Source organism: Macaca mulatta, chromosome 12 (assembly GCF_049350105.2).
Source record: "Macaca mulatta isolate MMU2019108-1 chromosome 12, T2T-MMU8v2.0, whole genome shotgun sequence".
NCBI lineage: Eukaryota > Metazoa > Chordata > Mammalia > Primates > Cercopithecidae > Macaca > Macaca mulatta.
This window is the reverse complement of record NC_133417.1, coordinates 24,258,345-24,275,655: the sequence shown is the minus strand read 5'-3', so window position 1 is coordinate 24,275,655 and position 17,311 is coordinate 24,258,345. Positions and strand designations below refer to the sequence as shown.

Genomic DNA, 17,311 nt, shown 5'->3' with positions numbered 1-17,311 from the left:
GGATCTGATTCACTTGCTAGAGGCTTCATATAATTCATAGCTCTAAAAATATGTGTGTATATATGTGTATATATATGTGTGTATTTTATATATATACACACACATATTTCACTTCACATTGTCAAAGTGATCTTAAATGGTATGGAAACAATCATCTGCTTGAAGTTTTTCTATGACATTTATTAAATTATTAAATATCATGGACATTTGCTGAACATTTACCAAGTTCCAAGCATTATTCTAAGTGTTAGGGATACAAAGACTTTCTAGCAACTGATATTTGGGGAGTTACTAACAGCAGGGTTTAAACAATGGGAAAACAGCAGAGTTTTGACAACAATCTGAACTAAGAATTTCCTTCATGAAACTTCTCTAGTAATAGTTAAGGTACCATCTTGTGTGTGGACAATGCTCCTAAAAGCCAATCCAATCAAAATGTGTATCATTTACGACATGGAAAGTCATTTTCAGCAAAATGATTAGAAGGAGCATGACATGTGAAAACAGAAATCTTAAAGTCTTAAATCTGAGTCTACAATCACCTTCTTTAAAAAAAATTATGAAATTAGCATTGCAGTTAACTCTTGGGAAAGGTAAGAGTACAAGACTGTGAGATTGTTGTAAAACGATGACAACAGTTGATGAAATTCTATTTCTTAGACTGATGGAGGATTTACAAGTGTTCCTTTTATGACTGTGCTTCATAACTCACATACATGTTATCAAATAATACATAACAAAAGAACCCCCCTCACCAGGGGCTTTACTCCTATTAGTCCATTTAACATGGAAGGATCATTTCTAATGTCTGTAAAGCAGGGAGAACAGACAATGGCGCAGAAGTATTTTTGTGGCATCGATTTGGATGCATTTCAATCCAAATTTATATTTAATTCCAGTGCGTAGGGTACAGAGGATCCAGTCTGTTTTTCCTTATTTCCACATCTACCTTTTCAGCAGAACTCCGGAGAGTGTAAATTCCTTTATAGTCTGATTTCTTGGGTCCCAGGGAATAGGTACAACGGCTACAGTGGAATGAAGTGCCTGGGAAGGAACCTCAGTATTTTATTTATCCTTTCCTTCATTCCTTGGCATGCCCATCATTCACATCCAAATAAATAAGGCAGATTAATATGAATGACTTCCTCAGGGAGAACAATTTGTGGTGTTTTTAAAGCAAGCACACATAGCCACCCGTCTCAATCCAAGAGCCCCCAGGAGGCCATCACCTCTCTAAAGACTTAAAGAGGATTAACGTTTTAAACGCTGGGTGGCTTGATTAATTTGGTGATAGTGGGTGGTGTGTTCCACGGGCACACTCCTGGTCTGTGGATTAGAGCCGTGAGAAATGACTTGGCCTTGGCAGGACACATCTCTGCCCCTGCAGGGTGGAGTGGCTGGGAGCTGGTCCAAGCTGGGATTATCCGAGCTACATTTGATGGACAGCCCTTCATCCACCAGTGGAGCCTTCTAGCTCTGGGTCTGCATCTGCGTTAACTAAGATCAGAGCCTCTCACAGTTCTGCCTTTGTCAACCAAGGCCTGGAGGTGAATTGTAGCTTTATGTAACCTCTGTTACCCAGGCGACACCAGCCTAGGAATAAAGTCCTACTCAAAACCAGTCAGAAAAGCACCTCCGGACCTCCTTCAAATAACCCGCTTTCCTTCTGTCATCTTCTCCTTTTCTTCCCTTCATTTACTCATTGATTCCTTTGGTAAATACTTGTGTCATTATGTGCCAGGCACTGTTCTGAGTGCTGGAGCTTACATTCTATTAATAAAGACACATTAGTAAAATATGTAGTGTATTAGAAGCGATTAAGAGAAAAATCATGCAGGGAAGAAAGGCAGGAAGCATCTCTCAGCTCTTTGGGGAAGTCTCCAAATGGTGTCCCTCCCCTGTTCTTGGTCATGACCTTCTCCTACCCTAACCTGGCAGTGGTGGTTTCTGAGGCCAGCCATGAGGGTTCAAGGGAACCGGGCCCATGTCCAGCTAGAACCCAGCCATCCCTTACTGCCCATGTTGCTGCTGCAGTTGTGCTGAACTGTAGTGTTCTTTGCCAGACCTATCTCATATTTCAGAGATGTGTCATCGTGTTGTGGACCCCTGTCAAACAATTAAAAGTGGTTCCTGACTACCACCCAGCCCTAAAGGGACCACACTGTTTGGTGCATTGCCTCTGGACCTCTTGCCGTGGTATGACTTAGAGATGGCAACTCACACACTTAGGTGTGTGCACAGACATCCCCCTGCAGACACAGCACTGGAGCACGTATTATATTGCTTTGTGGTTTCTTTCTTAAATGGTATACTTAACTATCATTCTGGAACTGTCATTGAGAACTTTCCAGATCAGAATAGAGCTCTGTACTTTTCTTCAACTGCTGCTTACCATGTATAGTATAAATGTACCTTTTTCCTATTAAGGATGTGAAAGTGTGTTTTGTTTTGAAGGTACATGGTGAGGAATGGTACTGTTGGATTTGTACATTTTGAATTATGGATCCTTCTGACTGCCCTTATGCCAGTCTCTGCCCCCACCAGCAGTCCATGACAAGGCCCTTGTTTTACTCACAGCTCCTCCTCCCTCAGGCTCAGACCTGATCTCATGGGGTCCGGGTTAAAGGAAAAGCAGAGAGAACCACAGGCACAAGTACCCCTGCCCTGTGACCCTGAGACTTGGGCTTTGGGGCAGCTCCTGGTGGCTCTTTTCTTCAGAGTGTCATTCCCTAGAGCCCTCTGGTGGACACAGCTAGGAGGGAACTTGTACTACACTGAGAAAGAAGCCATTTGAGGATGGTTCATTGGGGGTGTTTATTGACGTCATTTTAAAAATGATACCTTACTCTCATGGTTCTGATTTTAAATGGTAAGAAAGGGTCAAAAGTTTTTTCCCACTCCTCTCCTGTGGCCAAGTAGAATCTCACGCCAGAGACAACCAATGTTATCTTTTTTGTGTATTCTTCCATAAATTTTTATGCATATGCATGCAAAATGTGTGTGTTTAATTTTTATTTTCCCCAATGGATGCATGTTATAGCATGGTAGGCAGTGTAGTATAATGGTTAACAGTATAGATTATAAATCCAGATCTCCTGGGCTTAAATCCCAGCTCCACTACATATTACCTGAATGGCCCCTAAGCAAATTACATACCCTATTTTTGCCTCAGTTTCCCCACTTGCAAAATGAGGATTACTGCTAGAGTTACTACAAAGATTAAATGAGTTAATATTCATAAAGCTCTTAAAACTGCATCTGAAGCATAGTAAGAAACAAACTCTTAAAAAAAAAAAAGAAGAGGGGAGGGAGAGAAAAGGAAGGAAGGAACTGTCCATACATACTTTGCTTTGTTTTAAACTCAGTATCATTTTCTATGGCTTTGTGGAATTGCATTGTGCAGATAAGACACTGGAAGTTTACCAGTGCCCTGGTGATGGATAGAGTGATGGTCTATTCTTTTGCCATGACACTGTACTCTGCCATGAATAACCTTGTGTACAGTCATTGTGTATGTGTGTGAATATGTCTGTAGGATACATATATAAAAGTGGAATTGCCAGGTCACAGAGTACATGCATTTGCAATGTTGATAGCTATTGCCACATTGCCTTCAGGGAAATTATACCTATTTACTCTCCTAACCAACAATGTGGGAAAGGACCTTTTTCTAAGACTCACGCAGTGTTTATAATAAACTTTTAACACAGTGTTCATAATAAACTTTTAAATCTCTGCCCAAGTGATAGTGGTGTCTCAGTGTAGTTTTAATTTGCATTCTTCTTATGATACGAGAGGGTATCTTTTCATGTGTTTCAAAGCTCTGTTTCTTTTTCTGTGAACTGTCTGTTCATTTGCTTTCTCTATTTTTCTAATGAGTTATTTATTCCTTACTGATTTATTATTTATTCCTTACAAATTTCTAGGACCTTTTTACATATTAAGGAAATCTGCTTTGTGATTGGAATTACAATTATTTTTTCAAATATTTCACTTGTTTTTTTAATCCTATGTATAGGGATTTCAATAGGCAGAGTTTGTATATGTATATAGTGTAATTTTTCAGTATTTTCTGTAATGGCTTCTGGGTGTTGTGTCATAGAATAGCTTTTACAACTCTTACATAAAACCCCCAAGGTTCCAAAGTGTCATTTAGTACTTTTATGGGTTTCTTTCCCCCCAACATTTAAATCTTAGATCTACCTGGAATTTATCCTAAGCATGTGAATGCTGGAACTGTTCAGGAGTTCTAAGTCCTCATTGGGCCCTCCCCACCTGGCAGCATTCCTTATTTCCTTCCAGTGTGTGTCTTTATTCTACACCCCTCTCTTCCTTGGTGCCTCCCAGTCTCTCCCGTGGCTTTCTTCACCAGTTGCATCAGTGCAGGCAGCCATTCGTGTCTAAACCCCAGGGGCATTTTCTTAAAGCTACCTAGCAGCCTGTGTGGTCTTCAATCACGTGTTCCTCACAGGGCAGCTCTCAGCATTCCCCAAAACCATCCCTGCTTGTCCCTGGACCTCCGTTCCCATGCCAGCCTGCCCGCTGAAGTGCCTACAATGAACCTGGATAGTTTTTCTTTATCTGAAGCTGTGGGAGAGGTGACTTATTTCCACTTCTTTGCAGACTGCAAACATCAGCCTTTCCAAATATCAGTCCCTCTGCCCCAGCCTCACCACTCAGCCCCATCCCACCTCTCTCAAAGGAGGTACCGTGTTATTTCCACCACATGAATTTTCATCAAAAGGATAAGTAAAATGCCTTTGTTTTCTGAAAACCCTCTTTAATCTCAAATTTCCCAATTGCTATTAGCGCCACAACTCCTACCTGTTTCCTCTGCCACTGTCCAGTTTAGAACTAGCGTACTTTTTCTTCTTGAATGTCTCCAAAGTCAGCTCCTCCTTAGCCCGACACCAGCCAGTTGCCTGTCACTTACCTTGATGCCTAGCTCCACATTTCCTTTCATCTGGTTAGAAACCTCTTCAATTACATCCAGTCTCACCCAAAGCATCTCTCGTGCCAGTTTCCAGACTTAGATCTTAAGCAAGGGAGGCTCATAGGAGCCCACAGCTACCCTGAGCCTCATGGCCCTCATGCCTAGAAACCTGCTGGCCCTTGGGCCTCCTCAGGATGCCTGGCCTAGAGCAGCCACCCTGGCAATGGACACACCTATCTGACCTCAGATACCTTTCTCTTTCTTCCCTCTTGGAGCATCTAGTAAATGCCCCTTTTCTTATGGAGCTGTCAACCTTCCCCTTCAGAAAACCTCATTGTGGTGCCCTCAGTTCATGAACCATCAACTTGAGAGCTTGTACCTCTCCTGGGCGTGAACCCAGGAGGCTGAACTTTCAGTGAGCAGAGATGGTGCCACTTATGAAGATAAATTGTTTCTGACTAATGACATATGAGGGTCTCAGCAGCTGTAAAGATTATGGCTCTGTTAGTCCATCTCTTCATAATGACATACACTATGTATCCAACTAACCTACCTCATCACTGATCCTTAACCTTGCAAAGTTTGCCTTAAAAATAAGCTCCCGGCCGGGCGCGGTGGCTCAAGCCTGTAATCCCAGCACTTTGGGAGGCCGAGACGGGCGGATCACGAGGTCAGGAGATCGAGACCATCCTGGCTAACACGGTGAAACCCCGTCTCTACTAAAAAAAGTAGAAAAAAACTAGCCGGGCGAGGTGGCGAGCGCCTGTAGTCCCAGCTACTCGGGAGGCTGAGGCAGGAGAATGGCGTAAACCCGGTAGGCGGAGCTTGCAGTGAGCAGAGATCCGGCCACTGCACTCCAGCCTGGGTGACAGAGCGAGACTCCGTCTCAAAAAAAAAAAAAAAAAAAAAGCTCCCAGCCATGTCACTGAATAAAAATGCAAATCGCAGAGTAGCATATAGGTTGTGATACTGTTAACAAATGTGTGCGAACACACGGGCCTAATTTCTCCGTGGGCATATATGTAAATGTAGAGAAACCAGCCTGGAAGAAAGCACGCCACACTGATGACAGCATCTGCCTCCAGGGGCACGGTGGAGGGCCTGGAACTGGCAGGGGTACTCAACGGCCATTTTCACACTACTGACTTTTTTTAAAGAGAAAAACATATTCAGTAAATTTTTAAGTTTAAAAATTCACTTGAAGAAAAAACTTCATTGTAGAGGAAGTGGCAAATAAATGCCAGTTAGTGTTTTTCAGACTTAGGAATAAAAAGAGTAGAATGATTTCCTAAAAAGGGCCATGGATGGCAAATGTAGAGACTATGGGAAATCTATAAATGGGCAATGCCCTGAAGTGTATTGCTTAGAAATCAAACAGTGCCTCCCACACATGGATACAGGCATCCTCTGTACCTCGGCTTTAGCTTACCAGAGCAGCCACCTTCCAGGATTTTGTAATGGTCTTAGAAAATCAGTCCCTACAAACATGCAGTTAGAGGGGGAAAAATGACATAAAATTGCATGTTTTAAGGTAAATCTAAAGTACTTCTTTACCTCCCGCTTGGAAGTTCTAGGCAGTTTCATTCCTTACTATTTCTACACCACCCAAAGTGGCAATTCTCAAGGAGGCGGGAGCCAAAACCAAAACCACACCTGCCCATACACTTGTAGGAAATGAGTGGGTAAGGAGACCCGGTTACTAGTAGGATGCTATATCCCTCAGCTGTGCAAGGCAGCAAACAGGATTAAGACCTGAATTCTAAGTCTAGCTTTAGTATTAAATATTATCTGTCCAAAAAAAAATAATTCATTAATATAAAATAGCCACATATATGGCCGGGTGCGGTGGCTCACGCTTGTAATCCAGCACTCTGGGAGGCCGAGGCGGGCAGATCACAAGGTCAGGAGATTGAGACCATCCTGGCTAACACGGCGAAACCCCATCTCTACTAAAAAACAAACAATTAGCCAGTGTGGTGGCGGGTGCCTGTAGTCCCAGCTACCAGGGAGGCTGAGGCAGGAGAATGGTGTGAACCTGGGAGGCAGAGCTTGCAGTGAGCCGAGATGGCACCACTGCACTACAGCCTGGGCAACAGAGCAAGACTCTGTCTTATTTAAAAAAAAAAAAAAAACAAAACCACATACATATCCACACAACAAGAGCTATCTTCAGCGTAAAGCCCCCTCCCCCTAAAATATCCCAGCCATTTTTGTGGTTAGTTGGTAATCCAATTTGCTGCTATACAGTAACACAGTCTTGACAGCATGGAGCCAGAATGCTGGCTTCAAATCCCAGCTGCTCCACTTCCTGTGACCTTGGGCAAGTTACTGAATCTCTCTGGCCCTGAGGCTTCGCATCTGTAAAATGGTAGTGATCATGAGGGCCTCCCCCGTAGGGTTGCTTGGGGGTAGTGAAGAAGCTGACACATTACAGCTGTCTGAATAGTGCCTGGGAGACAGGAAAACCCTTAAATAAGTTCAGCTAGTATTATTTGAATTGAGTCAACTTCCACCTTTAAGAAATCAAATGATTAAGACACCCTCATTTGATGACTACAGCTTGACAGGCCACACATGCTCTTTGAGACAGACCCCCCCTAGTCATCTTGGGACGCTCCTTTTTGCACCCAGTATGTGTCACTGAGTGCTAGCTGCGTGGTGCTGGCTTGGCAGATGGCCATGTGTCCTGAGGGCAGAGCGTCTGAGAATTAAGACTGTGAGGGATACACAGCCAGGTGCCCCTTCAGTAGGAATATATTTATTCCCCTTGGGGATTTGGTCTGTCTTCACAGAACCTCAGGATTTCATCAACACATAGTTGAGAGCCATCCCTCTGTGGCCGTTTATAAAGCAATAACAGAGATAAGATCTAGAAGCACTGCTTGTGGTCCTCACTGGCATGAGACAGTTTGAACCAAAAAAAAAAAAAAACTGCCTTGTACACAATGTGAACTCTGACTTATACAGACCTACATTTTAACAGCTCTTTATTCACTGGTATTGGCATCTCAAATAGCTTTTGGAACAGTTTGGTTAAAACTAATGAAATAGTGCCTGTCTCTTTCACTATCTATCTTGTGTGTTTTGAGTATCAGTGAGACAATCCGAAGCACCTCCCTGGCCTCACCAAGTCTCTGGGCTGGGGGAGGAGTAAGGAAGAGCCGTCCATTTGGATTTGGACAGAGGGACAGGTATCTTTTTTGCCAGTGCACATTAACTCGGCTCCTTTGGGTCTGTGTGTTGCAGGGATCATGTACCGCAAATCCTGTGCGTCATCAGCGGCTTGTCTCATCGCCTCTGCCGGGTACCAGTCCTTCTGCTCGCCAGGGAAACTGAACTCAGTGTGCATCAGCTGCTGCAACACCCCTCTTTGCAATGGGCCAAGGCCCAAGAAAAGGGGAAGTTCTGCCTCGGCCCTCAGGCCAGGGCTCTCCACCACGATCCTGCTCCTCAAATTAGCCCTCTTCTCGGCACACTGCTGAAGCTGAAGGAGATGCCGCCCCCTCCCGCATTGTTCTTCCAGCCCTCGCCCCCAACCCCCCACCTCCCTGAGTTGCTTCTGGGTGTCCTTTTTTTCTGGGTAGGGAGCGGGAGTCCATGTTCTCTCTTTGTTCCTGTGCAAATAATGAGGCAGTGTAAAGCATTCTGAATAAATTCAGTCTGGCTGAATTGTCAGTATGTACTTCAAGGAAGGAGGTGGCGTGAAAGTTCACCCCCGTGTCTGTGTAGCCAGGGTCAAGGCCATGCTGGCAGAGTCAGCCCTTAGAAGTCACTGAGCTGGGCATCTGCCTTTTGCAAAGCCTCCAGTGTCCATGCCATCCCTGATGGGGGCATACTTTGAGACTGCAGAGTGAGGGTGGCGTTTTGTTGGGGGGAGGAGGGCCAGTTCCCACTCAAGGCTCCCTCACTTGACATTCATTCAAACTTCATGCTCCTGAAAACCATTCTCTGCAGCAGAATCGGCTGGTTTCGTGCCTGAGTTGGGCTCTAGTGACTCGAGATTCAATGGCTGGGACTTAGACTGGGGTTCGGCCTCACTCTGAAAAGTGCTTAAGAAAACCTTCTTAGTTCTCCTTGCAGAGGAATGGCGCCAGGACGCGACGAAGAGCAGCGGGCGCTGCATGAAGCGGGCGCTGTCCGTGGAGGAGTGCGCGTGGGCGCGCAGGCGCTTCTCGTGGTTGGCGTGCTGCAGCGACAGGCGGCAGCACAGCACCTGCACGAACACCCGCCGAAACTGCTGCGAGGACACCGTGTACAGGAGCGGGTTGATGACCGAGCTGAGGTAGAAGAACGTGTCCGAGAAGGGGAGGAGGATCATGTACGCCCGGAAGTAGGACCTCGTCCAGTCGTGCTTGGGTTTGGCTGCAGCCATGATCCTCCGAATCTGGTTGGGCATCCAGCATACGGCCAATGTCACAACAATCAGCCCTGGGCAGACACGAGCAGGAGGGAGAGACAGAAAAGAGAAAAACACAGCATGAGAACACAGTAAATAAATAAATAAAACCATAAAATATTTAGCTCCTCTGTTCTGTGCTTACTGGCCAGGAAATGGTACCAATTTTTTCAGTGTTGGACTTGACAGCTTTTGCCACAAGCAAGAGAGAATTTAACACTGTTTCAAACCCGGGGGAGTTGACTGTGTTAAAGACCATTAAATGCTTTAGACAGTGTATTTATACCGGTTGATGTCAATTTTTTAAACATGTTTTCATTGGTGTTTGTGTATCCAGAAAGCATTTTATGTTACCCATAAATCTAGTTTTGTCTTTTTGTTTTAAAGAAAAAGATGTATACATGCGGTATAGCTGCATTAGATAAAGCAGTGTTTGTATTTTAAAGGATGTCCGCACAAAGACGACCTAGTGATATTTTTAAATCTAATGGAAGTAGTGTCCCTTTGGCAACCAAGCAGCATATTTAATAACACCGGTTTTGCATTCGGTTTCAGGGGAAGCAAAATCACGAATAGCCTGTCACCAAGAATGTTTGCTGGACATAGACATGCTAGGTATGCACACCTATAATCGTGATGCTCATATCCGCAACAGCACATGTGTTTCTTTCAGACACTTTTAGATTCATTATCTCTTCCACCCTCATGTGGGGAAAAAGAATTATTCAGAGATGGCAAATATAAAACTTCCTTCAAGTTCAGCCAGTAACATGTTCCCCTTCCTTTGCAGCTCTGAGCTGTGCTGTCAGCAGCCCAGAAGAAATCAGGCCCTAGAGAAGAGACCACTCAAAGGCCCCTTCTGTAGATCAAATGTTTACTGCATGGACATTTGTTTGCATGTCCACGTTTGTATTCCAACTTATGTAACCACCACTAGTTCTGCAATTCTGACAGCGATAAAGATGCTACACAGACCATAAACAACTGAAATCACAGGTTTCTTGAGAGTTTAGCTACAGTGACAAAAAAGAAAAAAGAAAAAAGGAAGATCAGGGTATCTGCGGAGCATTTGCTCTCTTTTTGTAAGAAGCCAAGACACCCAGAATAAATTCCCCTGTAGAGAACTGCTATGTTAAAGCAGGATTTGCATTTTCAGAAATGCTTCCTTCCTCTATTTCAATTGTAGTAAGAAACATTTACTCACATTTTCAATCCTCTGATTTTCTAGGAAACCATAGGGAAGTGACAGTTGGCAATGAATGCTTCCTGCCCATAACCCATGGTAAATATTTTATTAATAAATGGGGGCCAGACATGGTGGTACACGCCTGATATCTCAGCACTTTGGGAGGCCAAGGCAGAAGAATCACTTAAGCCTAGAAGTTTGAGACCCACCTAGGCAACATAGCAAGACCCTATCTCTACAAAAAAAAAAAAAAAGAAAAAGAAAAACTTAGCCAGGCATGGTGGTACATACACACCTCTGGTCTCAGATACTTGTGGGGCTGAGGTGGGAGGATCACTTAAGCCCAGGAGGTCAAGGCTACAGTGAGACATGAATGTGCCACTGCACTCTAGCCTGGCTGACAGAGTAAAATTCTGTCTCGATAAGCCAATAAATGCTCCAGGAACAGCCAGCCACATTCACACATCCAGAGGTGAGCCTCCTGTATGCACTGGCCTGGGTATTCCTTCCCTGCTGTTGGAGGGGACCCTAGCTGTGTTCAAATCCTCCACAAATCTATATGTGAGCAAGGCGCAGGTTTCTCCTGTCAACTCCCAGTCTAAACTTTGAAATATAAACCAATTTGTTTATTTTTTTGTTTGCTCTCCTGAGAACATCCAGTAAATCTGAAACTAAAATAGGTGAGGTAACATATTGATCTGATGAAAAAATGGTGAAAAAAAAATACCACCTTAATTCAAGAGTTTATTCTGAATCACCTAGTTACAGGTGCTGGATAGGAACAACAACAACAAACGTATTTCTGATTTTTAAAAAATGGGTAAGAAATCAGGGACTTTTTTTCCCACTTCTTTGAGGAGTACAGGTGCCCCCAGCCACCTGTGCTATTCCAAATTTATCTTAAGTTCCTGCTCCTTGTTTGCATCTCATTCAGCTCTGACTGAGAGGCTCATTAATTCTGAAGGAACTAGGAAAAAGACCATACCCGAGGAAGCCACATATTTTGACAAAGTTTGCATATTTTTCTCTTCCCTGTCACTGCATTTCAGAGAACATCTACAACCATCTTCATCTGAGGAGTTATTGGCCAGAATATGGAAATTGAGTGCCATTTTAGATGTGAACGGTGCTATACCGTGGGAGGTTGTACATCAGGCGGTGAGAATCTAGAAAGGCGATGAGAAACACCTTGTACTAACCATGAGCTGAACACGGCACAGCTTTTACAGCCAACAGACAAAGGCAGTGAGAAGAGAAGGCAGGCTTGTGAAACAAGGGGAGAGAATGATAACATTGCTTTTCTTCTGTCCTGTCTTCGCTCCTCGGTTCTCTTGATCTCTTGTTTATATGACCCTTACGCTTCTGACAGCTTCCCACATGCACTGGCCTGGTGTCAATTGTCCTTTGCTGATCATCCCATCAAAAGCAGCAGAGTTCAGTAAAAAGCAAGACCCAGCCTCCAGGTACAAGGCAAAGGGCAGGGGTAGATAGTTGTGGCGCGGTTTGTAGCCAGGATAAAATTCCTGCTCTGAAGTCAAAAATGAGCTAAAGTAACTAAGTGGGAAGAAGCTCAGTGTGAACAAATCTAACAGAAAACCAACTCAGAGTCGCAATGATGAGGCAAAGAAGGGGAAGTTCGGTTTTCTGGGTGTAAAAGTAGGTAGATATAATAGCAAGGACAAACTTGTAGAACAGGAGAGACAAAGACCTGAGTTAGAAATGGACACAGATTTTCACATTGTGCACCAGATGGGCGTTTTGATATAACCTACAAAAATGCAGAATATTTATTACTGAGTTTTTCCCATGCCAGTTTCTGTGCTAAGCACTCTGCTACTTTCCCATGCATTTCTCACTCCTAACAACAACCCGGAGAGCTTTGACCTGGTGAGGTCAAAGTAGTTATTCTCTTAATTTAACAAATGACGGAGTGTAGGCTCAGAGAAAGTTAGTTGCCCAAGTGCAATAGCTAGGACACATCCTTGCCAGACTCCACAATCCATGCTATATATTTTTTCTCAAAACACAATATTGTCTGCTATACATTCAGCTTGAAAAATACAGAAACACAAGAAAGTAAACACAAGTCCACCATGTAAAATGGATACAGTACAGTGCTGTCCACTGAAAATATAGAATGTGAGCCATATATGTAGTTTTAAATTTTCTAGTAGACACATTCAAAGAGAAAAAGAGGTGGGTGAAATCAATTTTAATACTATTTAACCCGATACACTCTCAAATTATTTCACAGGTAATTTCAACATGCAATCAATGTAAAAATTGTTGATGAAATGTCTTACATTTTTTAATACTAAGTCATTGAAACCCAGTATAGCTTTTACTCACACAATATGCCTCAGTTGGGAACAGGCACACGTGGCTAGTGTCTACAGTATTGGACATCCACTGGAAGAATCCTTCCTAGCCCCTCCCCAGAGTAGCAAGACTCTCCCGTTTCCCATTCCTCCAACTGTCCCTTTAACAACCACATCCCAGACAGTCATATCAAACCAAGGAAGCCCCAAGGAAGCTCCCAAATAGCCTGTATTTATTACACTACAATGCAACCACTGCTGAATTAAATTTCTGAGCATGCATTCTCAGCTATAGTGAGGAACAGGTTTAGCCAGTCTTTCCCTAGAAAGCCTTCCATATAAGGGAACTCTAAATCATTTAAAACCTTAATAATCCTGAAAGCACAAGGATGTATTTTGCATTTCTCATTCTAAACTTTGTCTAGCTATCCTAGAATAATGCAGATCATGCCAACTACTTGGCAGGGCTGTTGGGATAAACTTCCCCTACCTCAACTGGAGGTGGGAAAAATGGCTGGCGCGTTTCTTCCTGTGTTTTGAAAGACAGTTTTGCTCTAGGAAAATGGAGCATTAGGCACAGAGGTACAGCCGATGACAAATGTGAGGTATGGGTCATTGGGCACTGTAATGGAGGTGAGCCTCTCAAGGGAAGAAAACCAAATTTGCCCCCTTGTAAAATTTGCCATTTTATAACGACAAGTAATTGCTTATTTTTACATTAAAAAAAAGTTTGTTCTAGATGATACGCTGTTGAGAATACATACTGCATCCCAAGGTAACTTTCTATTCTGGCAGTTTACGATTGGTTCAACTCTAGCCCAGCTACCCCATGGCTAAGACAAAGCTTTAAAGTCTTATCCACGCCCTAATAGAGTGTATTAAAGATTTGACTAAATGCATGTTTGGCTGCAATCAATATGGATTTGTATATTAGACCTGGAAAACCTCTATAATTCTTTGGTCGGTGTGGTATAATGTACAGCCCACAGTTAAATAACTTTAGCGTGAACTTGAATGAAGATCAGTGAACTGAACCCACTCATGGAAAGCAGGTAAACTGTTTTAACTGAATTCCTGATAGATCTGTATTATACTCCAGACAGCCTTGCACTCTGGGTTATGAAATACCTTCTTATCTGGTTTTCCACATAAAGTACTTTCATTTTTCCTCCTTGATCACTACACTAAAATGACAAGAGCCATTAGATCATGACACAGATTCATTCTTGGCAGAGTAACGTTGTTTAAAAAACAGAAGTAATGCAGATGTCTACCACCACCCTGAACTGAAGGCTGACATTTCAACAGCATTAGAGGCAGTCTGCTTGGTTTAATCTTAAGAAGTGCATTAAGCTCTGCAGCCTGGGACATGGTGGCATTGATGTATCTGACACCATGCTCTATTTTCTCCCCTCTAACCTTTAAAGTCAAAGTAACTTCTAGTGTGTTCCCCAGAATTCCATCTTAGAGTCATTAGAGAACAGGAGAGCAAGAGGAGACCTTGAGAGCAGCCTTGTAACTCCCTTGTCTTACACATGGGCAAACTGAGGTTAAGTGATTTGCCCAAGATCTCCTGGGGTCAGAGTGGCCATACTACTTAGAACACTGGATTCTACCCTCGATTGCCAAGCAAGCCCATTTTTTAAACTGCAATTTTAGGGGTTTTTTTTTCCCTAGCTTTAGACTCAAGTGCTGACCATTCACAGCATGGGATACAGCAAGTGGCAGGTCTATACAACACATTTTCTATGCACTGTCTTGCTTCAGTTTTAGAACCAGGTCCTCCAAGAACAGGCATTTGGCAAAACTCTGGAGAACATGTTTCCTGCCCAAAGGAAGGTAAAGTCCCAGCCCAACGGAGCCAAAGAAAATTAAAACAAAATATCACTTCAGGTCATGACTTGGTGACCTAGCCTACAATGACTGCATCTGTCTATCATCTCTCTTCTATCCATTCATCTGTCCATCCATCTTACATAAGTACCGACTAAAAATGGATACTTACCTCTCATTAAGCACAACATTTCTGGAAAGTTGACCGCCTCCCAAGCAAAGATATTTTGTGTAATTTAAATAAATTCCAAATATTCACTTTTCTACCTACTGTTGGAGTCCCATTTTACAGAATCATTGAAGTCTTGAGGATGCAGGGGTATGTTGATGATGATTTAGGATTTCTGGGATTATTATATGCCTGCTCTGTCTTCCTCCTGCCTGTTCCTGCCTCTATTTTTCAATTTCTCTCTAATCCTGACCATAGTGAGCAGGGGTTAGACATCGCCATCTCCCCACCAGCCCCTAGCCTCCTCTTATCCCCCCATTCAAGTTCTCTGTATTTTGCTTATTTAGTTGGCAATTGCTTCTTGATGGCTGGGGCCTATTAAGGATCCTGTCCTAGGTACTGATGATACAAAGCTGAGCTGGACAAGGTGGCCACAGCCTGGTTTATCTAAGGGCTAGGAGAATGGTCTGAGCCAAACAGCATTGCAGCAACAAGAAGAGCTGGATGAACATTCCCATAGGCAAGAACATTCACGCGGACAGTTAAGGAGAGTAAGAGCCTGGGAAGGGCCATCACCAGCAGAGACACGGCATGAGCAGGGGATGGAGAAACACAAAGGCAGCTTACCTTCTGTGAGCAGCAAGGCTCAGTATGGTTGCGACAAAGGAGTGGGCGGGGACAGTGGGAAACCAGCAGGGCTAGAGAGCACTCCATCAGGCTTTGTGGACAATAAATTAACTTGCATGTAGTAGGGTGAGGAGCATCTGCTTGTCAACTGACATTTAAATAGCAGTTGCCAGTGGAAAGTAAGCATATGGTTAGTTGAATGAAGAGCCAGAAAGAGACAAATACATCCAATAAAAGATTTTAGCGCTTTCTCAATTTATATGTTAGTGTTTGTAATCTGCTTCTGCGAGCCAGCTGAGATGTTGATCTCACTCACTGACCTTGTATGACCTAAGGCGTCCAAATCAGCACCAACCTTGGTTTAGTCTTTAACTGCTGAGACAGAGTTCTCAAAGGAGGGTTCCCTGGAACAGCAGTATCAGCGCCACCTGGGAACTTCTTAGACATGCAAATTCTCAGGCTCCAACCCAGATCTCCTGAACCAGAGACTCTGAGGGTGAGGCCCATGATCTGGGGTTAACAAACCCTCTGTTGACTCTGCTGCTCACACAAGTTGGAGAACACTGGTCTAAGAGAAGCATACATTGAGGTGGAGCCCCTGGCTCAGTGGGCACTGGTAGGGGCCCTAGCACTGTCACTGAAGCCTTTGAAGCATCATGTTTTCATCAGTGTCTACAGTCAGAACAGATGGTAGCTACAAACTCCCTCCCTCTGGTTCCACTCCTAGACAACCGTCCTGGCAGTCCCACTCACTTCCACACACAGCCCTTCCCCATCCTGTCTCCTTTCTCCCTCTGTCTCCTTTTCCCTTCCCCTTCCTCTTGTTTTTCCCCACCTTTCCTTTTTGGCTTCCATTTCTCCTCTTTCTGTACATGTTTCAAGCAGTGGCATCTCTTTTCTAGCTTTTCCCTCTTGCTCCCTACCCATCTTTGTTCAAGATCACCACAAATCAAGTCATGCGCAGCCATTCCCAGCCCACACCTCTCCCCTCCCATTATTTATTCGGATCATCTTGAGAAGGCAATTGGGTCAGCTGCAAGCAAGTTCCTTAATAGCTAACAGGGAGGTGGCAGGGAAGGCAGTCTCCACCCATTGCCGAGTTTGTCAAAGGAGGCAGAGAGGCATTGGGAGCTGCATGCATGGGATGCAGTTGACCATGGACTGATTGCACCTTCCCTGAGAGCTAAATCCAGGTACCACGTCCTCTGACATGGTCTAAGTCCAAGCTAGGACTTTCCTGGAAACCTTGCAATCACTTTTCCAGTGACCCGCAGCTCGGAGGTCTTTGTTTACGCCCTCTTTCCTATTGAGGAATTTCCTAGAGGCGAAGACAGAAGAACTGTTGGGATTTGGTTTTAGAAAGGCACAGGCCACAACTTCAAAATGATATAAATGCCACAGATGGCTGCCTCTGTCCATTAAGACAGAAGGTTTGAGGTCTCATCCTTGTTCCAGCTGTTTGATGGAGCCCAGGAAAGAACGCTCTCTCCAGTGCAACTCCATCTACCACGTTGAGTACAGAGGCCTCTGAAATGTGCCACAGAAGCCAGATTCCAAATGGGCTGCAATTTGCTAAGCATTACAGCTATTTCATTCTGCTCTACAAGATTCAGTACAAGAAGAAAAAACTATCAATCACTACCATAACGAACACATATTTCTAAAATAAACCCTCCTGTCTGAAAACTGTAGGACAGACACTTGCACTCAAAGTAAATGGCATTTAGGGTCATCATTGTGGTTTAGTGCTCCTGTACCTTTATGATATGTGATAAATGATCACCTGGAATCTGCTAAATAAATATTTTTCTATGTAGATCTCAACTGTAAGTAGCTGTGTGACTTTCTA

The 17,311-nt window shown here is 43.8% G+C and overlaps 2 protein-coding genes across 3 annotated transcripts in view; one reads left to right on the top strand and one right to left on the bottom strand.

Moving 5' to 3' along the window:
• Positions 1-9,608, top strand: part of LYPD1 (LY6/PLAUR domain containing 1) — a 30,616-nt gene extending 21,008 nt beyond the window's left edge. Inside the window, exon 4 of the mRNA XM_028830655.2 lies at positions 8,180-9,608. Coding sequence (XP_028686488.2) covers positions 8,180-8,415 — 236 coding nt within the window. The 3' untranslated portion in view covers positions 8,416-9,608. The remainder of the gene's footprint in view (positions 1-8,179) is intronic.
• Positions 7,906-17,311, bottom strand: part of GPR39 (G protein-coupled receptor 39) — a 234,831-nt gene continuing 225,425 nt past the window's right edge. For both annotated transcript variants that reach the window (XM_077956878.1, XM_077956877.1), the window contains one exon: positions 7,906-9,361. In XM_077956878.1, coding sequence (XP_077813004.1) covers positions 8,853-9,361 — 509 coding nt within the window. In that variant the 3' untranslated portion in view covers positions 7,906-8,852. The remainder of the gene's footprint in view (positions 9,362-17,311) is intronic.